The following is a 19,885-nucleotide window of genomic DNA, read 5'->3' as shown; positions in this document are numbered from 1 at the left end:
CAGAACTTCGTTAAAATTAGAAACTTCATGCATCAACAGACACTTTCATTTTTTTCTTTTTTTAAGATTTTATGTATTTATTTGACAGAGATCACAAGTAGGCAGAGAAGCAGGCGGAGAGAGAGAAAAGGGGAAGCGGGCTCCCCCAACGGATACTTTCAAAGAGTGAAGAACGACCCACACAATGGAGGACAATATTTGCAAATCACTTATCTGATAGAAGTATGACATCCAGAATATAGAGAGAACTATAAATCAACAACAAAAACAGAACCCAGTTTAAAAACATCAAAGTTGGGACGCCTGGGTGGCTCAGTCAGTTAAGCAGCTGCCTTCGGCTCGGGTCATGATCCCAGTGTCCTGGGATCAAGTCCTACATCAGGCTCCTTGATCGGTGGGGAGCCTGCTTCTCCCTCTGCCTCTGCCTGCCACTCTGCCTGCCTGTGCTTGCTCTCTCTCTCTGACAAATAAATAAACATAAAATCTTTATAAATAAATAAAAACGTCAAAGCACTTGAATAGAGATTTCTCCAAAGAACATACAAAAATGGCAAATACGTACACAACAGACACTCAATACCATTAGTCATCAGGGAAATGTAAATCAAAACTACAGTGAGATACCTCCTTAAGCCTACTAGGATGAGTAATTAAAAAAAAAAAAAAAAGGAAAGTAACAGTCGTTGCCCAGGATGTAGAGAAATTTTAACCCTTATATATTGCTCCTAAGAAGGTAAAATCCATAGCCACTAGGAAAACACTTAGTGATTCCTCAAAAGATTAAACACTGAATTACTATATGGTTCAACAACTCCACTCCTAAGGACCAACTCACCCCAAAGATCTGAAAACAGCAGCTCATACACCACTGTTCACAGCAGCATTATTCCCAATAAGGTAGAAGTCGAGCGTCCAACAGCAGATGAATGGAAAAACAAAATGTGCTGTATACTTGGGCTGGAATATTATTCAGCCATAAAAAGAATGAAGTTCTGGTACACACTGCAACTGCAGGAAACTTAAAGACATTATGCCAAGAGAAGTGAGCCAGACACACAAGGACAAAAACACTGTCTGATTCCACCTGGATGAAGTTAACTAGAATAGGCAAATTCATAGACAAGAGGTAGATTAGGAGCTACTGGAGGCAGGTGGAAGATGGGGGGGCAGCTATTGCGTAGTGAGTAGAGAGTTTGTCTTATGTCTTAGGAATGATGAAAAGGCTTCTTTAGGGGCACCTGGGTAGCTCAGTCTTGTTAAGCGTCTGCCTTCGGCTCAGGTCATGATCCCAGGGTCCTGGGATCAAGCCCTGAATCGGGCTCCCTGCTCAGCGGGAAGCCTGCTTCTCTCTTTCCCACTCCCCCTGCTTGTGTTCCCTCTCTGGCTGTCTGTCTCTGTCAAATAAATAAATAAAATCTTTAAAGGAAAAAAAGAAAAGAAAAGGCTTCTTCATAACTAGTAGGGATGGTTGCGCAACATTGCATATGTAATTAATGCCACTGGGCTGTACATTTAAACAATGGTTAAAATGGCAAATTTTATACTAACATTTTTTCCACCAATTTTTGAAAAACAAAAAAATAGAAACCACAATTTGGATATTGAAATGTAATAAGATGTAGTATTACACAATATAACACTATAGGGCAGCTAAAATGAATTATCTGTCTCTTTATACATAGCAACATGGCTTGTGAAACACTATAACTGGGAGAACATAGCAAATTTTAGACTATTTGCATAATGCTACCGTTATAGAGAAAAAACACTCAGCCGTGAGTTTTTTTCTCTTGAGATACATAGATGGATGTAAAATAGTGATTTTTTTTTAAAGATTTTACTTATTTATTTGACAGAGAGAGAAATCACAAGTAGGCGGCCGGGGGGGGGGGAGCAGGCTCCCCGCTGAGCGGAGAGCCTGATGCGGGACTCGATCCCAGGACCCTGAGATCATGACCTGAGCTGAAGGCAGAGGCCTAACCTACTGAGCCACCCAGGCACCCCGTGATTTTTTTTTTTTTTAATTCTAAATATCTCTTTGGAGACTGTGGAAGACAGCAAATGAAGGGTAGTCACAGAGAACTTTCTCTTCATTTGTAATCATCTTTTTTTTTTCCTAAGTATGCTTTCTATGCTTTTAAAAGAATGGAAAGAAAACTTCCCTGGAGAGAAACAAAATAAACTAACAGTGGATATTTCTAAAACGGGAAGTAGAAGAGTAGGGCTGATGAATGGAAACCTTTTTTATTTTTTCTCTTTAATCTTCTGCATTTTTACCCAGTGTGTATTCATATGTTACTTTTGTCAGTTTTTAAATGCTGAATGGCTTCCCCATGTTATAAGCAATATTTAAGGCTGAGACATTGTTATTACTACACCTGTGAAATGTGATTATGAATTTATCTCTGATTTTTTATTAGAACATTTCAGAAACTATTTTTCTATTAGATGAAATTCTTAATTCTTTACACATAAATGGCAGATTTTACCCAGCTGGGGCAAGGAAAGAGAGAACTCAGCAAAATCCATGGGAAGTTTATGGGATCCCATAGGGAAAAAAGTAAATACAATTGATTTGCATTTAAAATGTCCAGTGAGGGGCGCCTGGGTGGCTCAGTGGGTTAAAGCCGCTGCCTTGGGCTCAGGTCATGATCTCAGGGTCCTGGGATCGAGCCCCACATCAGGCTCTCTGCTCAGCGGGGAGCCTGCTTCCTCCTCTCTCTCTGCCTGCCTCTCTGCCTGCTTGTCATCTCTCTCTGTCAAATAAATAAATAAAATCTTTAAAAAATAAATAAATAAATAAAATTTCCAGTGAGTCAGTTTGTTTAATTTGCCTTACAACCCAGAAAAAAAGTTGAAAACAATAATAAAGCCTGGGTTTGCATTCCAGGCGTTGTCTGTTTGTTTTTGTTTTTAGCCCTCTATAACTGACCGGATGCTTGTGGACTATCATAAAAGATATCTTTCATGCATCCTTTAAAAAAAAAAAAAAGGCAAGATGGAGAGATATTAAAACTCCCCTAGACAAAAATTTTGCAGGGGATTAAACAAGCCATTGTTTTCACTGGACAATGGGCTTGGGTCATTTGGGGGAGTAACCTTAAAGAAACAAGATCTTAATGCTCAGAGGTTGATACGGTTACCAAAGTATTGTATTTTTATCACTTTTAGAAAGGAATAAAATTGCCTAAATTACCAAATTCATTTTTAAAATGAAAGAATTATCATCTGATGAATAGCAATCGTCTGAAAAACGTTTATTAGGTTTTTCACATAGTGTATTCTCATTAGTTTCCCATAAAAACAAGTATAGAGAATTAACATCATAGCATACATAGTTGGGCTGGCATTCTGAGAAGAAAAAATTGGTCATGTCCAGTTATTGGGCTTTTTGCATTTGAAAGCAGTTAATATTTAACTAGACAAAATGTCCCTCAGCCACCGTAGGACTCAGGCAAAGTGCAGCTAATGTACTCTTACATCATTTATTCTGATAAAGTTCAAATACAAGACAGAGACTCCTAGAATGCAGGAAGACGGGAGAGTTAATCCAGCCACACTGTAATTGTTATGGGAAACAAACATTTCATACAGCTTTCCTGTGCATCTAACCTCATAATCCCTATCTGCGTCAACTCTCAAATATTTTGCTTTCTGTTTCATGTTAAGGAACCACGCGTTCATTCAACAGTCATTCATTGAGCAGCCACACTGTGGACCAACAGGAAACAGAACAGAAGGCAAAATCTCTGCCTTCAGAGAACTTAATATTCTAGAGGATGTAGAAATATTTAAAATATATATATATATAATATATATATTTTATATATATATAAATTTTTATAAATTATATATATTTATATATAATATATTTATATATAATTTCTATCTATATAATTATATATTTATATATAAATTTTATATATAAATATAAAATATATATATATAAACAAGAAATTTAAATTGCAAATAAGAAATGTTTCCTGCTATGGAGGGGGAAAAGGGGAGCACTGAAGTAGGGATGGGGCATGGTTACAGCTCCGCTCCGCGTAGGGGTGCAGGAAAGACCTCTGTAAGAAAGTGTTGGGAGAAGACACTTGTAAAAGGTGAAAAAATACTGCTCAGGGAAATGCTAATCACTTCTCAACTACATTAATGTGCTGCAAAAAGAATCAAGGTGTGTCCCAAATATTGAACCCTCAGCCCTCAAAGCAGTCACCTTTAGCTGCAACAAAACCTTTGACTTACTACTATCCCGAGCAAATATTCTCATTTTCCACGTGTGCTGTGATGTGGTAAAGTCTGGGGAACACTATTTTTTTTTTAAGATTTTTTAATTAGTTAACTAATTTGACAGACGGAGATCACAAGTGGGCAGAGAAGCAGGCAGAAAGAGGAGGGGGAAGCAGCCTCCCTGCAGAGCAGAGAGCTGAGCAGGACCCTGGGATCATAACTTGAGCCCAAGGCAGAGGCTTTAACCCACTGAGCCACCCAGGCGCTCCCAGGAACACTATTCTACTGAAGAAACTGCAGGCAATGACATGTCACTGGTAATAGGGTCTGAATCTTCCCAGCGTCCACAAACTGGGAGAGCTGAAAATCTCTTATCAGGACTCCATAAGCTAGTCGTTCTCGACAGAGGAGACCGGAGACGTCTTTGGTTGTCACACTGGGCAAATGCTACTGACATCTAATGGGTAAAGGCGGGGAGGCGGCAAAACACACTACAATCACAGCACAGCCCCCCAGAATAAACCCTCATCTGACCCTAAATGTCCACAGTGCTGAGGCTGAGAGGCTGTTCTAAGATGAGGAACATCTAAGATGTGGGTACTGGCTATAGGATTTCCATTCCCTGGACCCTTTACTACCAGCATCTGCTTTGACCCACTTCTGGCCACCGCTGAGAGCCATGACCCCTATCAGGGAGTTCTTGCCAAATGCCACACACCCTGCTTGGAAGCCTTGGAGTGGGGCATTCTGTTTGCACAGAGTGCTCTCAGAAATAAATTCCTGTGAAGTGGGGGGGTTTCTGAGACCAGACAGAGTGCAAGGAGGGAGACACCATGTTTCTGATCTCTTGCACCATGGGGACAAGAAGATATGCTCTGGCACGTCTAGTTCTAATTCTTCTTGCCCTCAATGCACGGAAGACCATGAGTACCACCCATAGCCCTATTTTATATTGTCCCCTTTCCTTCCAGGCTCTCTTCTGCTACCTCTTTCTATTGCTGTTTTCCCCACAAAATCTCCAACTGTATGCTTGAATGCCACCTCCTACTCTAATATTACATAATTCTTTATCCTCTTTTTTGCTAAAGTAACTAACGTGACTAAACTTATATGTGATTTTATTGAGGAGAATTCCCTTCCTATGAGTCTGTCGCTGTTGGTTCATACCCTCCTCAGGAACTTCCCAGGTGAAATCTGAAACCAGCCCCTGGACATGGAGGGCAGAGAGAGAGACCAAATAAACAAAGAGAACTTACACAGGGGCTGCGTTCAGCGGCTGCAAAATGAGTAGCTCTCCACAGCCACGCGCCAAATCTTAACCTGGGTTCAGTCACGTATACCATGCAGGTGTTCCCAGGGCAGCTTCTGGGAGTAGGAAAGACAAGCTGAATATGTTCCAAGGCAAGAATGGGTAAGGAGCCTCCCAGTGCCAAGATCAAGCCCATGGGTCAACCCACAGTCATGTCCTCTTAACAAGAGCCGCCAACATTCCACTGGCTCTTATAATTTCTTCCCCAGTGCGCTCGGAGAAGTCAGCAAGGGGGTTCATGAGGACGGAGGCGGCTCATTTTCTGGCTCTCTGGCTGAGCTGGCCAAAAATGCCACTGGAAGAAGGCAGGTACAAGGAAGAGGAAAACACAGACTGAGACAAAGATTCCCCAAATCAGTGACAGTGTTTTCCAGCCAAAGCCCTATGATCCAAAGCACTGGTTTCTTCAAACCTCTAGCCGGGGGATCAGATGTTTCCGGCTGTTTACTTGTATCCTTACGTGACTTAATAAGGATGATATATTAGCAGACTGACTCACTGAGTGTGAACACACAACATTCTGTTTGGAAAATGGTACAAGTACCTCCTTGTGAGACATAATGACGTCTAAGGCCAGCCTGTTTGGAGGACAATCTTTCTCTTTAGAGCCACTGTGGTACTCAGTAAGGGCAGGCTTTGTTGCTATCATTTGAGGCTTGCTGCATGAGTTTAGGAAAGGTTTCTCTCTGTGCCGTAATGCTCTCCAGGTCAATGGAGGGGACACAGGATCGTACCAGTGGAAAACAGAATGTGTCCACCTACGCTTGAGGAGAAGGAGATTGGCAGTTCAAGAGCTAGACCTGGTTGTACGTACCACAAACGCCGGTCAGGGAGACAGCACTGCCAGGCAGGAGGAGACAGGCCGAGGGAGAGAGATGCCAGACCAGGACTCCCATCTTTTCTTCAACACCAGGGTACAGATGGCCCATCTCCAACTCCCTAAGGATTTGTTGTGACTCCCCTCCAGATGTCCAGAGTCTCACGTGCCCAGCAAGATCCCTGCAGGCTGGAGTAATCCAATCTATACAGGAGAGTCTGGATCCCACGGGGGACCATGAAGGACCGGGTGTGTGTGATGTGGCTTGTTTTCTCTGCCTCCTGCTGGGTCAGAGCAACACTGTGGCTCCTGTATCCTACAACAGTGCAAAACACACCTGGAAACTTCCTGGGTCTTTTGTGGGAAGCTGGCAGCTCCTCAGTAAGCTCAGCGAGCCTGTATTCTCTGTCATAAGCATTTCCTGACTTGGGGGCTCCCCGCTAGCTGGGGGTGTTGATGCTGTGTTTTTCTTTTTCAGTTTTCCTTTGCGTTACGAGCTGGAAGCCATGGAACTTGTTATCTGTTTCCCCGTCAATCCCCACAACACCTCCCGTCCCTTCAGCTCACTTTCCCAGGGATCCTCTTGGCCGCAGTGCACCGAGCGCAGTTCTCAAACCAGCACATCAAAGCAGCAAGCGTATCCATGTCCACAAGCATGTGACATCGGGGCCACCCCTCCCCACACAGACGGCGGCGGTCAACGTGGGATCCCCCCCAACAGTCACTGAGACATAAAGTTCCAATAATGTTAAAGAGCCATTCCTTTGTGTTGAAGCCATTTAAACGCGACGGTCTAAAACACAAATACTTAAATTGTGGACACTCATGATTAGATGAAACGTTAAGACTGGAGCCGTAAGCTTGGGCCCCACGTGAGATGTGAACTAATCACCTCTTTTTTTTGTTGTTGTTATTATTTAAACTATTTTTTTTAAGATTTTATTTACTTATTTGACAGACAGAGATCACAAGTAGGCAGAGAGGCAGGCAGAGAGAGAGGGGGAAGCAGGCTCCCCGCTGAACAGAGAGCCTGATATGGGGCTCGATCCCAGGACCCTGAGATCGTGACCTCAGTCGAAGGCAGAGGCTTAACCCACTGAGCCACCCAGGCGCCCCACTAATCACCTCTTGAGTCTAGATCAGTGTCTATAAAATGACCCTCACTGCTATACAGGGCTCTTGTAAGGATCAAATGCCTTGGAAATCATCAGGTGTGCTATCAACAGAAAGTATTAAACACGTTATCAGGAGTCGTGTTGTCACATTGTTTTTCAAGCTCCGAGTCAAGCTCCCAGCTCACCCTTCTTCTCCCTCTCCCACTCCCCTTGGTTGTGATCCCTCTCTTGCTGTCTCTCTCTCTCTCTGTGTCAGAAAATAAATAAATAATCTTAAAAAAAAAAAAAAAAAAAAGAAGGAATAAGTATGGTGGCAAAGTTCTGAGGAGACAAGAAAGCCCAGAAGCAAAAGAAATAGATACAGGGTTAACTTAATTTTTTTAAAAAGCCAGTACTGTCTACTACCTGCTAGGCACTGTTCTCAGCATCGTGTTTGATATGTAATTCCAACTTTACAATCACTCTCTGGTGTACCCAGTAGGGTTAATACCATTTTTTTACAATGAGGAGACAGAGGTGTGGAGAAGTTCAGAAGCTTCCCAAGGTCCAGCTGATGAGGAGGCAAAATTTGAAGCCCAGCATTCTAGCCTCAATCTCTACCTAACTTCCCTCTGTTACTTAGCTATGGGAAAGAAAGCGTCTTCTCTGGAGACTTTAATGGTAAGAAGCTGGATGCAGAAAGAGAGATGTGTTTAAAAGAAGAACAATGCATGTGAGAGCAGAGAACGGGTAAGAAAAATGGGGCAGAGAAAGCAGGAAAGGCCGAAGTTAGGGGTTTGGGGGAGACCCTCAGGCAAATTCACCTCTGAGACCCATGGGCATCACCAGGTAGTAATTGTCCCTTTCTTGCGGGAAGCATAGGGGATTGACAGACTCTGGCCAGTGCTGCTAACATGGCAATAGGCCTTTTCCAAAATTCAAACCACACTGGAGAAGGAGAAAAGGTAACATCTACAAAATTTCGTGCTTAAAGCTTCTTTGAAGATGATGTTGCCTTATTTCTTTCCTAGAGTACAGAAAGAAAAGAGACTTTCAGTATTCCAAAAGAGCTAGCAGACTTATGATTGGATAGTATCATAAGAGCCAAGATTCTTCTCTACATGATCACAATGAAAGGGTCAGAGAACCTCTACCCTCAGCCTCAATCTGGCCATGCCCACAGGCTCTCTCTCATACAAGGCAAATGCTCTCACTGTTAGATGCCCCAATCACAAGAGAGGCTACAAGAAGCTTAGAGCCCAGATTCGTGGAGCTCCTCCCAGAAATGGGCACAATGAAGAATCCCAACTTCATGCAGTGAATTAGGAGTATTGTAAACCAGAAACCAAATACTGTTCGCATTGTACTTAGTGACGAAGAAACAGGGAAATCCTGCTGACAAGCCTCAGACTCTTGGTGCCCTGATATTTTTGTCTAATTGCAATAAAAGAAATATAAGACCAAGGATAGAAAGTGGAAGCAGCTTTCAGTTTTAGTCTGTGTTAGGAGAATCACACCAGGTTGAATGTTAAAAAGGCATGACAGTGTTTATGGGAGTGATAAAAGCTAAAGCCACAGGGTAGCCCGAGCGCCTCAGTCTGTTAAGCGTCTGCTTTTGGCTCAGGTCATAATCCCAGGGTCCTGAGTTTAAGCCAAGCCCCACGTTGGGCTCCCTGCTCAGTGGAAAGCTTGCTTCTCGCTCCCCCTCTGTCTTTCCCCCAGCCTCTCTTGAGCTCTTGTTCTCTCTCTTGTATAAAAGAGTCTTTAAAAAAAAAAAAAAAAAAAAAACTGAAGCTACAGAATCTACAGAGATCAGGTGAGAATGATTCCTCAAGCATCTTCAAAGAAGTCTGTATTTTATCCTACAATAGGGAGCGAATGGAATCTTTTAAAAACAAGTCAGTGCACAATGGATTTTGGTTTAGGATGGTAACAAGTGACAGGAAGGGGCTAGGTGGCAAGGAGATTATTACAAGAGTACTTATTTCTCATGAAAAATGTGCCTGGAAAATATGCTGTGAGTATACTCTACTTCTTAAAACTGTATTCCTTAATTTTCTACAATTTAGGGAAAGCCAGAATGCTGTGTATCAATATGATAAGCTCTAGACCAAAATAAACGTCTACAAAAAAAAAAAATTTTAGAATCGGGCCTATGGTAGATAGGTTCAGCTTCCTATGCTTTTTTTTTTTTAATTCCTGGACTCATTAAAAGGCAGAATTGATACTACATGGCAAATCAAGGTCAACAATTAATGTGTTTCCGGAGTAATTATACTTCTGGGTTAGAGGATGAGGAATGGGAAACTACGAAAATAAGGTAATACTCAAGCTAACAAGATTGTAAAGGACAAATACTATAAGAAGATACAGATAGCATCTGTGAGATTCATGGCTAAGATCCTGAGCATTCTGGCGAAAGATCGTCTTGGATGTTCTGCATTTTTTTTTTTTTTTTTTTTTTTTCTCTTTAACGCGTCTCCTGCACACTTGCCTCTCCTCTAACAGCTTAGCAGTAGCGGGGCCATGCCCCCTTTTCACGTACAGTAACAACAATCAGCCACAGGGTGGCAGCAAAGTTTAAAGAGTGAGTACCGCTTCTGCATTATTTAATAAAAAAAATTTTTTTTTTTAAGTTAGGCATAAGGAAAAGAGAAAAAGAGGAATAAATAATTATGGAAACTTAAAACAAGAAGATACCAAACTGAGGTAGCTAGAACACACCGTCCTTATCTGTGGGCAGAATCACATTCACAGTGCAGGACAGCGTGGGCTAGTGGGCAGGGAGCAGTTCTTGGAATCCGTGCATTCTACAAGAAAGATTACAATTTTTGTTTTCTATCAGTGAAATGTGACTTTAAGCCTTAGCGCCATTGGACTACAGGAAATTCATCCCAGATATCCTGGGGAACGAATGCAGGATGGAGGTGTTGGGTCTTCAGGGGCTGCCGACACCTATTGATAGCCTACATGACCCTTCCCTGCTCTGTGGCCTCCTTGTCCTTCGTAGGGATCCGACTCTTTGACAAACATCTGTAATGTCTTTCTCTGGTTTTGATGTTAGGGTAATGCTGGCCTCATAGAATGGGTCAGGAAGTGTTCCTCCTGTTTCTACCTCTGGGAAGAGAGTAGAGAATTGTATAAATAAATGTTGGGTAGGATTCACCAACGAAACCATCTGGTTCTTGTGCTTTCTGTTTTGGAAGGTTATTAATTGCTGCTCCAAATTCTTTAATAGATACAGACCTATTCAGATGATCAAGTTCTTCATATGAGAGTTTTGGTAGATTGTATCTTTCATTTTAGGTAAGTTATTAAATTTATGGGCATGAAGTTGTTCATAGTATTCCTTTAATTACCCTTCTAGTTCCCATAGAATCGGCTGTAATGTTGCCTCTTTCATTTCTGATATTAGTAATTTGTGTGTGCTTTTTTTTCCCCCGTGATTAACCTGGTTCAAATTTTATCAATTTAATTGATCTTTTGATTTTTTTCTATTGATTTCTTGCTTTTAATTTCATTTATTTCTGCTCTAATTTTTATCATTTCCTTCCTTCTACTTACTTTGGATTTAATTTGCTTTTCTTTTTCAAGTTTCCTAAGGTGGAAGCGTACATTATCGATTTTAGATGTTTCTTTTTTTCTAACACACATGTTCAGTGCTATAAAATTCTGTCAAAGCACTGCAAGGACAGAAAAGGCCTGGGGAGTTAGCACTGTGTCTGTGACAATGAGGGTTTTGTGCTAGATATTGAAATTACATAATTTCAATATAGGATTATGAGCCATTCTAAAAGATAACAAGAGGGGCGCCTGGGTGGCTCAGTGGGTTGGGCCTCTGCCTTTGGCTCGGGTCATGATCCCGGGGTCCTGGGATCAAACCCCGCATCAGGCTCTCTGCTCACCGGGGAGCCTGCTTCCTCCTCTCTCTCTGCCTGCCTCTCTGCCTACTTGTGATCTCTCTGTCAAATAAATAAGTAAAATCTTTAAAAAAAAAAAAAAAAAACAAGATTTAGCTCTTTATTCTACCACACTGCTTTTTCTCCTACCTTACTGAAAGTTTAATTTCCTATAATTCAGTGTCACCTTTTATTAAGCATATGACGTGTCTCTGTTTTAGCCTCCTATGTTCTTTTTTCATTATAGAAACTTCTACTCCTGAAATTTCCAAGTTTCCTTGCTACTGAATGCTAGCATTTTTTTCTTTCTTACTAACTTGCTATCATTTTTGGACTAGTGTTCAGAACTAGCAACAACCTGAATACAATGTACATGCAGTCTTGCTAATCAAATGATCCTAGATCTTGATCTTGAAAATGTACAGGAACAATGGGAATGCCTGGCCACAAATAAACTATTTGTATGTGAGATCTGTCTAGAATCAAGGTAATAAGAAAATATTTTTTCCACAAGTGATTGAAAATATTCTACCCTTGATTGGCCACCAAAAACAGACAAACAAGATACGTGAAGGGGTATCTTTAATTAAGTATCTGCTTTTTTGTTTGTTTTTTTTTTTAATTTTTTAATTTTTTTAATAAACATATAATGTATTTTTATCCCCAGGGGTACAGTAATTAAGTATCTTCTAAGATGACCTTGGGCTAAGTGCTTTAGCAACTATCATTATCACTGCCATCCTTGGCTTTGACAGCAAGAGGGTTTAATTGCCCATTGTGTAATGAGATGATTACATATCAGTTTTTTAAAGTAAAGAAACAGAGGAAAAGGTAGTAGAATAGGAAAAAGTGTTCTAATGTTTAAAAGCATGGGGTGCCTGGGTGGCTCAGTGGGTTAAACCTCTGCCTTTGGCTCAGGGTCCTGGGATCAAACCCCACATCAGGCTCTCTGCTCAACAGGGAGCCTGCTTCTCCCTCTCTCTCTCTGCCTGCCTCTCTGCCTACTTGTAATCTCTGTCTGTCAAATAAATAAATAAAATCTTGGAAAAAAAAAAGAATTTAAGAATTTAAAAGCAAAAGCATAATATTACACATGTGCAGAGGTAAGACCGCGTTGTCAGTTCTCTGTTTCTATGCCCACAAACTGATGCCTGATAAGTGAAATCCAATCTAAATCAAAATGTCAGTCTTATAACCAATTCAAAAATTTCCCCTGCTGTTCTCTTGGTTCTGATCCTTGTTTCCGCAGACCAGCAGTGCAGAGGTGAGGCAGTCCTCCAGTCTCAGGACTGGAGGGGACTGGAAGAAAAAGCAAAGTCCTTCTCGTTGGTACTGAGGTTATCGGGTGGTGATTCTGTGTGGAAGATATCTGTGATGGTTAGCTGATGTGTCAGCCCGACTAGGCAACAGTCCCCAGTTATTTAATTAAAGCATTAATCTTAGATATTGCTATAGGGTATTTTAGAGAGATAATTAAAGTTTATAACCAATTGACTTATTAAGAGAGGTGATAGATAATCCTGGTGGGCTTGATTCAATCAGTTCAAAGGCCTGAAGAGCAGACTTGACACTTCTCAGATGAAGAAACCGCCCCAGTGGACCCCAGCTTCAGCCCTGCGGAGAAGTTCTAGCCTGCCTTTCCCCGCAGCCTGCCCTATGGATTTTGGACTTGCCAAGTCAGCTGCACGGTTGCACAAACCAATTCCTTGCAATAATCTCTTCATGTAAACCTATTGGTTCTGTTTCTCTTGTCGGATTGGATATAATACCAATACTAGTTATCTTTCACAGGCCCTTCTATAGGTTTTAGCAGTTCCTATATGCAGAGAGATACACTCTTGAGGAATTTCTGCCCGGCATCATTCCATGATACAGGTGATATGCTCTCTAGAAGGCCTCTTAGAGCCTCTTAACGGCTTTATCTTAGCTCTCAACTTATGGTGAAACATTCCACAAGACTTCTTCCTTCTGGAGTCCCTTTGGCTGGCAGGACATCCTGTTGGATAAATCCCGTTGTAGGTAACTCAAATCCCATTACCTTCTTCCACTTCCTCTGTGCTCAGGGAGCTCATATAGGCACTCAACAAACAGTGAAACTGCAGCTTGTGTCCCCGCCAGCTCTTCTTCCTTACCTCATCTTTAGGGGCAATCTCTACAAATTTTTCTACAACCATCAGACCTCTTGAAAGCAGCATTCAGAGAGAAGTTTCTATGCCCTCCAAAGTAGGGAACTTGGGTCAAGTTCTTCTAAGCCCTCTCTTGTTCTCCAGGCAGCCTCAAATCTACAAGTTTCCAGGGCTGAGCAACACAGAACCAGGGAGTTCGACTCTGTTTCCACCTCCAGGAAGAAGCCCCGCTCTGTCCCAGCTGCCTTCTAGTTTTTCCTCTCACTTGGCTTGGTTGTGGGAGCACAGATACCCCAGTCATCTCTCCATCTACAAACTCCTGCAAAGGGCTTACCTGAAATCAGTCTTTAATTTCCCCTAATGAACTCTTAGTAATTGTCCCTAAACCCAGTACGGGGTCGGTCTAAGGACTCCCTTTAGAACATAGGACTTCTTGTCACCTACTACTCCCAGCGTTAGCTTTCAGCCAAAATTTCAAGATCATAGGATAAGATCTTCCTCTAATATTCTACGGCTCTCATCACTAAGCGTTTGCACTCTCAGGAAAAGATATTATTCATAGGTAAGCTTCTATGTAGAATTTTGTATCTTTATAGAGCATCCCAGGCTGTTCCAGACTTTCAACAATGTTTTCCACTTGCAGCTGTTTCTGAGTCTAGGGATATTTGATGAGCTCATGAGTCAGTGACTATCTGTCCCACCGTACTGTGGTTCTTAAAGCCTCCTGGATGAATCTTCAAACGCATAATCGTTGACTCATCCATGTCTCACTGGCAGATGCACCAATTTTCCACGCTTCTTGTCACAACCATGCCGATCAGTTAGTTCTGATCCTTCCGTAATTCTGCATTTCATTAGAAGTCAATTGTCTAACTAATTAAGTTGTCTAACTAATTTGATCTTAGAATGGAGAATGAAAGATTTCAAATGCTATGAAACCCAGAACTGATTAAAAAACTATAAATTTGTGGGTGCCTGGGTGGCTCAGTGGGTTAAAGCGTCTGCCTTTGGCTCAGGTCATGATCTCAGGGTCCTGGGATCGAGCCCCAAATCGGGTTCTCTGCTCAGCAGGGAGCCTGCTTCCCCCTTCTCTCTCTCTCTGCCTGCCTCTCTGCCTACTTGTGATCTCAGTCTGTAAAATAAATAAATAAATCTAAAAAAATAAGTAAATAAAAAATTAAAAACTATAAATTTGAGACATAAAAATCCCAAATTTCTAACCAGGAAAAAAATCCCATCATATATAAGAAAAAAAGTGACCTACTAAGACAAAATATTTTCAATTTTTATGACACTCAAAAGGCTAATTTATTTAGTATATAAAGAACATTTTTTCTTACCAATTATTGAGGAAAAGCTCGCTCATCCAAAGTTTTTTTAAAGACTTTATTTTTTAATTTTAGAACACATGAGGGGGAGGGGAAGGGAGAGGTACAGGCAGAGGGAGAAGCAGACTCCCCACTGAGCAGGGAGCCCATTGTGGGACTCAATCTGTAACTCGATCCCAGGACCCCAAGATAATGACCTGAGCCTAAGGGAAACACTTAGCCAACTGAGCCACCCAGGTATCCCCCTCATCCATTTTCTTTTTAAAGGATAAAGGTTGTGTCAGTTCACAGAAAAGGAAATGGACCTTAAGCATGTGAAAAGATGCTCTCTATAGTTCTTAATAAGAGAAATACAAATTAAAGCCATAATGGGAAAATATTTTTTACCTATCTAATTAGCAAAGATCAAAACGTTTGATGAAAAAATGCATTGGTGAAGAAATTCTTATACATTGCTGGTGGAAAGACAAATCTGCAGATTTACACAGAGCAATTTGGCAGGTCTACAAACACTCAAAAAGCATGTAGTTATGCCTATATGAAATATAATCATTGCAGCATTGTTTGTAAAGACAAAAAAGAGGAAATGATCTAAAACTTCCATTAATAGAAGACTAGGTTAGAGGTGCCTAGAAGACTAGCTTGGGGATGCCTTCGGCTCAAGTCATGATCCCAGGGTCCTGGGGGCAGGCTCCCTGCTGAACAGGGATCCTGCTTCTCCCTCTCCCTCTGCCACTCCTCCTGCTTGTGCTCTCTTGCTCTCTCCCTCAAATAAATAAAACATTTTTAAAAAATAGAAGACTAGCTAAATAGTTATATCCATAAAATAGAATTCTATCCAACCATTAAAAAGAAAGAAGCAGCTCTTATGAGTATAATCATACAAAGATACGAGATAGGGGCACCTGGGTGGCTCAGTGGGTTAAAACCTCTGCCTTCAGCTCTGCTCATAGTCTCAGGGTCCTGGGATGGAGTCCTGCATCGTATTCTCTGCTCCTCGGGGAGCCTGCTTCCCCCTCTCTCTCTCTGCCTGCCTCTCTGTCCTACTTGTGATCTCTCCCAATCTGTCAAATAAATAAATAAATAAAGTCTTTTTAAAGAAAGATATGAGATAGATTGTTAATGGGTAAATGAGTTAATGAGTAAAGTTCAGAGCAGCACGTGTACTATGCTATAGTTCAGGTGTGTGTGTGTGTGTGTGTGTGCGCGCGCACACTCATGTAAGTAAATGCTGTGTATGAAAAGATTATATCTGGAAAGGAACACGAAAAGGAATAAAACTGAGTGAGTCAGCAATCAGAGGTGGGAACAGACTGTTTTCACAGACACATCCCTTTGTCGCTTTTGCATTTTAAACTGTGAACATACACACTGGCAAAACATAGTAAGTAATAATTTCAAAGTAACACATAAAGAGAATCACAGACTTGACAGGAGTTTTGAAGGAACTACACAGTGGATGTCATAGAGACCAAGAGATTGGCTATTTTAGATGGAATGATCTTACAGGATGGATAAACCTACGCTGGGAGAAGTTAAGCATTTTGCCTCAAGTCGCACAGTAATTATTTTAAAAAGGATTCAAATACAGGTTTGTCTTATTAACTCCAGCACTGGTGTTCTTCCCAATATGTTCCCACAGCTCCCAGGTAGGGACAAAGTATTGTCTAAAAATATACATATAACATACGGCCATACAAAGAGCCAGTGTAACTAATAGGTTTCAGGAGAGTGTTTGAGCATTGTATACCAATCACAGTAAGCAGCAATTAGATGTTACTAGTCACATAGGGTCTTGCAGTAAGGAATACCTAAGGAAAAAAAAAAAAACAGAAAAAACTGGGTGCCTGGGTGGCTTAGTTGGGTAGGCGCCTGCCTTCAGCTCAGGTCATGATCCTGGGGTCCCAGAATGGAGTCCTGCACTGGGCTCTCTGCTCAGCAGGGAGACTGCTTCTCCCTCTGGCCCTCCACCATCTCATGCTCTTTCTCTCTCTCTCTCTTAAATAAACAAATACTTAAAAAAATAAAATAAAATAAAATAATATTTAAAAAAAAAAACAAAAACAGAAAGGACTAAGGGGAAAACAAAAACAAACAAAAAACCTTCTCCTGGTTCTGACCAGGGAATCTACAGAACACATTCTACCAGCCTGTGGAGAGACAGCACATACATAACAGCTGTTTGGGGGCCAAGCTGGTAAAAGCAGAACAGGCCACAACAGAACTTTTAGCCCAGAAAGGCCACCACCTTCGTCTCGGCATCCATTAGGAATCTGGAGGGAAGTCACTGACTCTGTAAGTCATGTGACCAAGTGTGTCACAATTTTAAAATGAGGGAGGATCTGTTCTGAGGGGGTGGGCGGGGAGAAGAAGAAAATGCAACATTTGATAGTGGAGTGGTGGGGGTAGAGGGGAGAGGAAAAGGTACACTAAGCAATCCCAAGCACCACAAGGCAACGGGACCATCGTCTAAACATGCATTCCCACCGGAGCCAAACCAAACTAAGCCTCCAGCTGGGAAGAGCTGTGCAGAAACCCGGAGTCCGGGTAAAAAAGAGCACCATGGAGCCCGAGGACCTCCTCAGCCCTCATGGGAGTTCGAGCTTGACGATTTTGTTGGAGGATAAAGGCTGGTGGCTTTTTGTCCATTATTTTTGTTGTTCGGGCAAAAGATAAAAACATTCTCATTTTATAAGGTCTATTCTACAGAAAGAAAGCAAAGGTAAGGTGATACATTTAATCATTTCAATACCTATAGATATTTGAGTCGTTTGTAATTTTTCCCATTGGAGAAATGTAATAACGTTCTTTGTACATCAAATTTGGTGCAGGCATACAAACATCCCTTTCGAATCCATTGTGGGCATTACCAGCTTACTGACCGGGTTGGAAGCAGGAAGAGTGATCTGGTGTGAGGCACCATCAGTGTCCTGTCTGAGTCGGCAGGAAATGCTCACTCTTGTGTCCTGATCTGGGCCTCGCTGATCAGCCACCCTCTTGCTGCTCCTGCAGGCAAATCCTCTACCCCTCGGGTGTGCTCACTGAACTCCAGTCACGCTGAAAACATGTTACATTATAGTACTCACCTGTGTGCAGAATGTTCCCAAATTTCTTTATCTTAACTGGCCACAACAGTTTTTTCATTTTGTTTTTAAAGATTTTATTTATTTATTTGAGATACACAGAATGAGAGAGAGAAAGAGAGAGAGAGCACAAACAGAGGGAGAAGGACAAGCAGACTCCCTGCTGAACAAGGAGCTCGATGTGGGACTCGATCCCAGGACCCTGGGATCATAACCTGAGCTGAAGGCAGATGCTTAAAGACTGAGCCACCCAGGTGTCCCATTAGGAAAAAATTTGGAAAATGTATGCATAATCCCAGGTAGGGGATTCAAAGTAGACAACCAGACTCCGTAACTTGGGGGGGGAGGGGTGGTAGTAGAGAATGATAGATTTGACCTTATTAAAACTTAAAATACATGAATGGAAAAAAAATCTCCATGACATTAAAAAAACACACAAATAATAGAAAGAAAACATCTGTAACACATATAACTAACAAAAATTTATTCCAAGTATACACAGTGCCTACAGATCAGTAAGAAAGGAAAAAAACAAAAACGCTGAGAGAATAGTCAAGAAATATGTATGAAAAGGTAATTCAAAGGAAATACAAATTACAAATAAACGTGAGAAGATGCTCAAAGATATTAGCAGCTAGAAAAACCCAAACTATAACAGCGATGTAATATTCCTCCTCCTCCCCTCATACACAACACAAGAAAAAGAGTAAGACTGATGATACTAAGCCAAATTTAAAACTTGGAAAACATCTGGAGCTGAGAAGAAGGGAGAACCAGTGTTCTTATCCACTGCTAGTGAAAGTAAAATGGTTTCAGTCTTACAATCTTTTAGTATCATTTAAATTTTTAATTTGGCATACATTTTGGCCCAGGACTCTCACTTTTAGGAATCTGTTATAGAGAAATAGGATATATGTACAACAATGTTCACTGCAGTATTTCTGTCATCTCCTCTACTATTGAAGAGGGAGCAGAAGGCAAGTTGAGAACAAAGCACTAGCTGACTCCCCGCAAATCCCCCACTCCCAGTCCCAGGTGGGATCTGGAACATTCCTCAGGCACTCCTGGCTGCTCTAAACCTAAGGGAAGGGGGGGGATGCCGGGGGGATGGTTAACTAACAGAGATCACAGTCCAACAAGACAGGAGTCTCCCTCAATTTACAAATGTCTTAGTGTTTACAAGAAAAAAAGCATTCTTATCAATAACATAACTTCCAGAAGGAAACTTTTTTTTTTTTTAAGATTTTATGTATTTATTTGACAGAGAGAGAGAGAGAGAGACATCACAAGCAGGCAGAGAGGCGGGGGTGGGAGGGGGGCAGGCTCCCCACTGAGCAGAGAGCCTGATGTGGTGGCTCCATCCCAGGAACCTGAGATCATGACCAGAGCTGAAGGCAGAGGCTTAACCCACTGAGCCATCCAGGCGCCCCTGGAAGGAAACTGTCTTAATGTTAATGTTTAACTAGAGGGGAAAACTACCTTAACTGTGCAGTGACAAGGGCCCCAGTATCTTGTAGGTCCTCCTTAGCAAATAAAAGTTATTTTGATAACCTCCCTTTTCCTAAATCCCCCAACCACCAAGTATATAACCAGTCACGCCTCAGAGCCCCAGGGCAGCAGCTTTTTCTGCCCATGAGTCCTGTCCCCATGCTTTAATAAAATCACCTTTTTGCACCAAAGATGGCTCAAGAATTCTTTCTTGGTCGTCTCCTCTGGACCTCACCTACATTCCTAAAGTACATCCCTGTCACTCCCAAATCTCTTCCCATCCAGTACGTTCCTCACTCCAGGGTTCCCTATTCTTTGGGTTTCTTATCTACTTCTGGCTACTTCTATTTCCTTGAAAACTCCCTGCAAAATCCCCACCCTCCATCATTCCCACCACTTGACTTCTCTGTTATTACAACTAGTCTGACAGGGGCTGCAGCCAATAATCAGGCAGTAGTGCAGGCTGAAATCACCAAACGTGTGTGGCCTCCTGCCTCACCTGAGCTCT

At 41.8% G+C, this 19,885-nt stretch overlaps 1 protein-coding gene across 7 annotated transcripts in view; it reads right to left on the bottom strand.

The window, feature by feature from the left end:
* The window catches only part of KLRG1 (killer cell lectin like receptor G1), a 74,997-nt gene that overhangs the window by 25,076 nt on the left and 30,036 nt on the right, over nucleotides 1–19,885 (bottom strand). Inside the window, exons 6-7 of one of the 7 annotated variants that reach the window (XR_004286838.1) lie at nucleotides 5,691–5,837; nucleotides 5,501–5,598 (exon numbers count right to left, since the gene is read on the bottom strand). The exons of 3 other annotated variants lie outside the window; for them this stretch is intronic. Coding sequence is in view for 2 of the 4 variants with exons in the window: in XM_032347199.1 (XP_032203090.1) it covers nucleotides 5,766–5,837 (72 nt within the window). In the remaining 2 variants the exon portion in view is untranslated. 3 more of the 7 variants (XR_004286839.1, XM_032347199.1, XM_032347203.1) reach the window with 3 other exon arrangements.

The sequence above is a fragment of the Mustela erminea genome, chromosome 6, assembly GCF_009829155.1.
Source record: "Mustela erminea isolate mMusErm1 chromosome 6, mMusErm1.Pri, whole genome shotgun sequence".
NCBI lineage: Eukaryota > Metazoa > Chordata > Mammalia > Carnivora > Mustelidae > Mustela > Mustela erminea.
This window is presented reverse-complemented; position numbering and strand designations above follow the sequence as displayed.